Consider the following 6,651-nt stretch of genomic DNA (forward strand, 5'->3'; position numbering starts at 1 on the left):
GCAGCGACAGCGCCGCCGCCATGACACCCCCCCTCCCCTCCCCCACCCGCGCGGCGTTGCCATAGCGACGGCGGCGGAGCGCGGGGAGGAGCCCCGCCCGCATCGGCCCCGCGGCGGCCGGACGGGACGGGACGGGACGGGACGGGACGGGACGGGACGGGACGGGACGGGACGGGAGGGCAGCTCAGGGCAGCTCAGCTCGGCTCAGCTCAGCCCGCAGCCATGGGCACGGTGCCGCAGCGCCTGCAGCGCGTCCTGGAGCGTCCCGGGCCGCTCGCCGACCTGCTGGGCCGCCTCGAGGCCCGCACCGGCGTCCAGCGGCTCTACCTGGCCACAGGTGCGCCCGGCCCCGCGGGGGTCCCCCTGCCCCGTGGGGGTCCTGCTGCCTTATAGAGATCCCCCTGCCCCACGGGGGTCCCGCTGCCCCGTGGGGGTCCTGCTCCCCCGTGGGGGTCCCCCTGCCCCATGGGGGTCCCGCTGCCCCGTGGGGGTCCTGCTCCCCCGTGGGGGTCCCCCTGCCCCATGGGGGTCCCACTGCCCCACGGGGTTCCCACTGCCCCACGGGGTTCCCCTGCCCCATAGAGATCCCCCTGCCCCATAGGGGTCCCCCTACCTCATGGGGGTCCCCCTGCCCCATAGAGATCCTGCTGCCCCGCGGGGGTMCCCCTGCCCCACGGGGTTCCCCTGCCCCATAGAGATCCTGCTGCTCCATAGGGATCCCCCTACCTCGTGGGGGTTCCTCTGCCCCATGGAGATCCTGCCGCCCCATAGAAAGCCTGCTGCCCCGTGGGGGTCCTGCTGCCCCATGGGGAGTCCCCTGCCCCATGGGTATACCTGTGCCCCACAGGGATCCCTCTGCCTTGTAGGGATTCCTTTGCCCCATAGGGATCCCTCTGCCCCGTGGGGGTCTCCCTGCCCTGTAGGGATCCTTCTGCCCCGTGGGGGTTTCCCTGCCCCACGGGGGATCGCCATGACCCACGGGGGCCCCTCTGCCCCATAGAGATCTCCTTGCCCCTGCATATCCTTCTGCCCATGGGGGTGTCCCTGTCCCRTAGGGATCCCTCTGCTTCTTAAGGACCCCTGAAGGATCCCCTGCCCTATGGGGGAATCCCTCTGCCTCAAAGAGATCCCCCGTGGGGCTCCCCCTGCGCTGCAGAGATCCCTCTGCTCCGGGGGTGATTCCCCGACCCCAGGGAGGATCCCCCCTGCTCCGGAGGGATGGCCTTACCCCATGGGGAATCTCCAGGGATACCCTGCCCACGGAGATCCCCCTGTCCCCTTGGGGATCCTCTGCCCCATAGGGCTCCCCCTGCCCCATACGGATCCCCACCCCACCCCTTGGAGAATCTCCTGGGATCCCCCTTGCCCTGCAGAGATCCCTCTTACCCCGCAGGGATCCTCCTGCCCCATGGGCCCCACCTGTCCGTTCCTGCATCCCCCCGTTGCGGGTGTCCCCAAGGGCCCCCCTCTTTCCTGGGGTGCCCCTCACCGCTCCTCTGGGCTCTGCCCTCCTCCCCAGCGCAGCCCTAGGGCCAGGGGCGAGAGGTCCCGCGCGCGCCGGGCAGGCCGCCCTGTTTGTGGGGTTTCTGCTGCTTGCGGAGGGCCCCAGCTGGGAGCCGGGGGTGCTGCTGGGGGGCCGGGGCCGGGGCTGCGCCGACTTTCCTCGCCTCCCGYTTGATCTAACGCTTCCTCCGCGCGCTACCTGCCTGCAGGTGCAAAATGCCGCTCTTTGCTCCTGCCTGCAGCCCCGACCCGAGACGAGAGGTGCTTTTTAAATCAACACGGTTTGTTTGCCAGAGTTTCTCGGCTAAAACCTGYGAGAAACTCGGCGCTGGCTGAGGAGGGTCCCTGGGCTGCAGGTGGGCAAACGGCAAAAACGCAGCGGATTGAATTAGCCGCTGCAGGCGTCCGGGGAGGCCGGGCTGTGCTTCCCCCCCGGCGCTCGCCTCTGTCGCCGGAGGGAGGGCAGAGGTCCGCTTGTTAACCAGATCCTGTTTGCTCATTAATGAGAAAGCAGCCGTTATCTCTCCCGGGTATTGCCTCCTGGCACTGCCTGCCCCCTCTCGCCTCTGCTTCGGGCCGTGTTCTCGGCACGGCAGTGACCCTGGCCTCGGCCACGTGGAGCGTCTGGGCGCTTCATGGCTTGCCCGTCTGCGGTCTCTGATTTAGCGTAAAACCTCCCACGATGGGGTCCGGCTTTCCCTCTTGCCTGTGTCTCGGCATGTGCTTCCCCTGGCTTTCACCTCGCCTTGTGATTTCCTGGCTCTTTACCTGCTGTAAAGCTCGTTTTTCCACTTCGTTTTGGAAACACGTGCATGAATGGGCACGTGCTGTTGCATTCTCCAAGCAGGTTGATGCTCAGGTGTCTCCCAAGCAGAAAGTCCTGGGGCTCTGGTTGTGCTCAGACGCATTTGTACGATGTGCTTTTGTTAGCAGGGAAAGCGCAGAGGCATCGCTTACACCGAGGAGCTAATACCTGTGTTCTCGCGCCTCGGTCCTGTGAAAGGAGAGGCTGCCACTGAACAACAAATATCAGATTTCTTTCCTTCCCCGGGCTTGGAGCAGTTACTAATTTGTGTTTTAACCCAGCAGTGTCTGTTTTGCGTCTTTTGAACTAATAACGACCCAGGCGCTGCGGTGCAGAGGCTGCGCTGCTCCGGGCAGGCACGGCCAGGTCAGCTGTACGACAGCTTGAGCTGGGTAAAGGTTGTGCTGGACAAGGACGATATCCCGCTTCCAGCGCGCTGTGTCGGCAAAACCTCGCTCTCTTTTAAATGCTATTTTTGTCAATTAGATTTCTTCCAAATGTCTCCTTCCCCGGCGCTGGCAGAGCCGTGGGGGAGTGCAGCAGTCGGGTAGGAGGCGCGTTGGCAGAGGGCTTCGTGCGTGGGAAGGGGCTGGGAAGCAGGACTAGGATGTGTCTGCTTCCTCCCTCCTGAAGCACAAGGCTTTTCTTTATACACTAAGTCTCTTTTTTATATAAATTTCTCCAGGGGCTATAAACTTAGGCAGCCCRTAAAATCCATTCTAGTTCTCTTCAGAAAATGACAGTCAGAGCTGTCTGAACCTGCCTGTTAGTTTTCCTTTGAGGGAAGTTTGTGATCGCTCTGTGTGAACTGCAGGAAAATGGTGTTGCTCCTGCCTATCTCTTTGGAAGGACCCAAGGCCACCTTGGTGCCCTGAGCCCAGGGGTGCCTGGCAGCGGGAGCCAGGGAAAGGAGAAGAAATGCTGCTGTGAGCAGATCTGGGATAATCTGTCCTTCATRCCTGAGCAAAGGCTTTCCTCTAATTCCCATCACAGGTGGGGTTAAGCCTTGGCTTTCCCGCGAGCTGCAGAATAAGAGGCTCTTGCACATGGAGAGGTGTCGTGAACAGGGTGTGCGATAGCGGCGACGCTGCCGGGACGTGACAGTGAACGTCCTTCCTTTAGCTCTGCGTGGTCCAGGGCTGCTTTCCTGCCCTCTGTCCCTTCGGGGTCGGCTTTTGGCTGCCCCGGACAGGTGTCTGTGCAGCCGGGGTGCAGCTGGGCCGGAGGGGACGTGTTAGCGTCAGCGCCTCGCTGCGCTGTGCACCAGGAGAGGGGCCCAGCATGCGAGCAAGGGCTCTTTGCTGCAGCAGCGGCTTTGGCAGCAGGGGCTGCTTTTTCTGGCTCCCACCATCCCAACCACTGRGGCTCCCGCAGATTCTCCCGGCTCTCCAAGCTCCTCTGATCTTGCCTCCCGCGAGTCTGAGGCTGGGGAGGCTCCAAACAACCAAAGCCTTGGCTTACATTTAATTTAATGATTTAATTTAATAACAGGAAAGCGGGTTTGGATTGCCGTTCTCAGGGGGCTGAATTCTTAACGAACAGTGACTGCTCAGCACAGGCGCGTCCAGGGGATGTGTACGGAAGGCAGGAAGGAGATGCGTGCCCCGAATCCGGGCAGGTTTGAGTGCGCGCTCAGGGCTCGGGGGACTGCGGGTCCCGGGCAGCCTGGCGTGGGCTCCCTGCCGCTCCCCCRAGGAGGGCTGCGGGGAAGGCAGAGCTCATCCTCAGCCCCGTCTCAGCCGAGCACGTCTCCCCCGTGCAGCCGGCTGCTCCCCTCCTCTCGGAGCAGGGCTGGTATCGGAGCTCTTGGCTCCGATAGCCCGGCTTGCCCTTGTAGAGTTGGCCGGGTTATCAAAGAGCTGAGCAGCTCTGAACTCCGCGGCATGCAGACAGTGCCAGATGCTCGGGAGCTGTTCGGAGGAGCGCGATTGCTCCGTGGAGGCTCTTACCTTTGGACCATAGGCGTGTTAGTCTGCTATTCAGCCGCTTTGCAGCGTTGGCTTGGGTCCAGGCCTGCTCTGTGTCAAAAACGTGCCGAGTTTGCTACAGAAAAGTCCCTTCCAGCTCAAGGAGGGGACAAACGGTGGCAGAACCAGAACCTCCTTCCTCAGGACCTTGTGCCTGGGCATCTCCGATGCCGACCGTGCTTGGCGGAATCCAAGGGTGTGTGTGTGCGTGTCCTTTTGGGAGAGGGAGCACCTTTATCCCGGCACGGACTGTGCCAGGCTGTCCGTGGTATCGGTGCGGCCGCTCCAGACGCGTGTTGAGCACCTCAGCAGCCTGATGCRTGGAGGGTCCTTTTACATAAACGTGGGGTGGTTGTTACCGCGCACACCCCTTCCCCACCTGCGGGTCCCCAGCACTCGTACCTCTGCTCCGGACGCTCGCCAGCTCCCGCGCTGTGCTGGAGCACCGCATGGCTGCTTTGTGCCACCTCCGGCTGGAGGCTGAGGGGGAGCAGATGTCGGCTGCTTGCAGCAGCCGGCTGCCAGGATCCGCATGGTGAATTCCCACTGCTGGGATGAGAAACCTGCTCAAGCGAGCTGCTGCCTGGCAGGCTCTCCTAGCAATCTCCGTGTTGGCAAATGCATGGCTCTCACTGTCTCCCCCCGGCCCAGGCTCTGTCGCGTTCCTGGGGCTGTACCTCGCATTCGGCTACGGCGCAGCGCTGCTCTGCAACCTCATCGGCTTCCTCTACCCCGCGTATGTCTCGTAAGTACCCGTGCCTCGGCCCGGCCTCCCGGCAGCACCTGTGCCGGGCAGCCCGGTTTGGCACTGAGCCGCCAACGGCATGTTAAATGCCGAGTAGTGTCATGCTGAAGAGCGTTCCCTGCCTTAGCTGAGGGACCAGGTATCTCTGGTAAATGAGCACCCCCAGACAGCAGTCATGATCAGGAAGCCCTTGAGGAAACAAGGGCTCCYGAAAACAAATGTCTTGAAAACCCTGGGGCCTGGCAAGGTCTCGGCTTGGGGCAGTGGAGCCTTGTAGCCGGGTTTGCTCTGAAGTTTGGAGGAGTGGGGAAGAGGTGCTCATCCTAGAAACGGGACTGAAGCAGCAGCGACCTCTCCCCTTTTCTTCCCACAGCATCAAAGCCATTGAGAGCCCCAACAAGGACGACGACACCACGTGGCTCACGTACTGGGTGGTGTACGGCACCTTCAGCATAGCCGAGTTCTTCTCGGACATTTTCCTCTACTGGTTCCCATTCTACTACGCTGGGAAGGTAACAGCTCCACAGAGGCGGCAGCAGCCCTCAGAGGCTGGAGACCTCTCACACGATGGCTGAACCTACAGGAAAATGTTTGGTGGGCTCTGACCCACTAGCAGGGYGGTCATGATGGTGGCAGCCGGGTGTAACTTAGTAGGAGGCCACTGTCCTGCTCAGGACAGTCCCCTGCGGAGCTCACTGCAGTCAGCTGTGGCCCTGGTACCTCCAGCCCTGGGAAGCTGCCTTTGGACAGGAGCAGAGCTGGGCTGGACGAGGCTGGAGCATCTCAGCCACTGCCCCGTAACACCCCTCCATCTGGAGGCTGCCTAGCTCAGCTCCCGCATGCCCTGCTTCCCCTCTCGACCCCGGGAAATGATCTGGTAGCTCTTGGTCTTCCAGCTCTGGAGCGTCTCTCCTCCTTGCAGTGCCTATTCCTGGTGTGGTGCATGGCCCCCGTGTCCTGGAACGGGTCACAGGTGCTGTACCAGAAGGTCATCCGGCCCTGCTTCCTCAAACACCACCAGGCTGTGGACAACGTGCTCAGCAACCTCAGCACCAGAGCCCTGGACGCGGCGTCCGTCGTCACCCGGGAAGGTAACGACAGCCCGCTCCCGGCTCTCGCTGTCCCGCTCCATGTCCGGGGCTGGGCAGAGCGTGGCAGTTGCCCTAAGCGACCTCTTGTGCTTTGGGACGTGAGGGCTGAGCAGGACCCCGGTGGGACGTGGGCTGCTCTAACGTTAAGTACCAGCAAGAGGACCAGCTCCCCAGTGCCCTGCGGGCCGTGCTCCGGGCTGCCCGCCGCACCGTGCCGTGCCGTGCCATCCGCGGCCGTGCGGGCCGGAGGCTCCCTCTGCCCCTCTCTTAATCTCTCTCTCTTCTTTCCGCGCCTCCCCGTCCAGTCCTGCAGACTCTGGCCAGCAGCAGAGCCCGCCTGGCGGCCCAGGTGGCCCCTCAGCCGCAGCTCGGCTTGTCTGTATGTAAGAGCCGCAGGTCCCCCGGCCAGGCGGCGGCAGAAGGGGCCGCTCGGCCGCCTGCCCCCCCCCCGGTAGCGCTCCGGCCTCCCCGCTCCCCCGTAGCGCCCCCCAGCCCCGAGCTGCTTCTGCTGCCCCGGCTGTAGCTCTAGTGTCCGGTGTC

The 6,651-nt window shown here is 63.2% G+C and overlaps 2 protein-coding genes across 2 annotated transcripts in view; one reads left to right on the plus strand and one right to left on the minus strand.

Annotated features, from left to right (window-relative positions):
* PCSK4 (proprotein convertase subtilisin/kexin type 4) overlaps nucleotides 1-103 on the minus strand; it is an 8,442-nt gene extending 8,339 nt beyond the window's left edge. The window contains exon 1 of the mRNA XM_026064745.1: nucleotides 47-103. Coding sequence (XP_025920530.1) covers nucleotides 47-103 — 57 coding nt within the window. The remainder of the gene's footprint in view (nucleotides 1-46) is intronic.
* Nucleotides 104-216: 113 nt separating this feature from the next.
* On the plus strand, nucleotides 217-6,634 carry REEP6 (receptor accessory protein 6). The gene is made up of 6 exons (XM_026064746.1): nucleotides 217-337; nucleotides 4,927-5,020; nucleotides 5,394-5,532; nucleotides 5,943-6,231; nucleotides 6,417-6,494; nucleotides 6,594-6,634. Exons 1-6 carry the CDS (start codon nucleotides 223-225, stop codon nucleotides 6,632-6,634), a joined length of 756 nt encoding a protein of 251 aa, XP_025920531.1. The 5' UTR covers nucleotides 217-222.
* The last annotated feature ends 17 nt before the right edge of the window (nucleotides 6,635-6,651 follow it).

The sequence above is a fragment of the Apteryx rowi genome, unplaced genomic scaffold, assembly GCF_003343035.1.
Source record: "Apteryx rowi isolate R43461 unplaced genomic scaffold, aptRow1 scaffold_220, whole genome shotgun sequence".
In the NCBI taxonomy this organism is placed as follows: Eukaryota; Metazoa; Chordata; class Aves; order Apterygiformes; family Apterygidae; genus Apteryx; species Apteryx rowi.

Coding starts and splice junctions, on each gene's coding strand:
- REEP6 (XM_026064746.1), top strand. CDS start 223: ATGGGCACGGTGCCGCAGCGCCTGCAGCGCGTCCTGGAGCGTCCCGGG. Junction 338..4,926: donor GCGGCTCTACCTGGCCACAG/GTGCGCCCGGCC, acceptor CCCCCGGCCCAG/GCTCTGTCGCGTTCCTGGGG. Junction 5,021..5,393: donor CTCTACCCCGCGTATGTCTC/GTAAGTACCCGT, acceptor TTCTTCCCACAG/CATCAAAGCCATTGAGAGCC.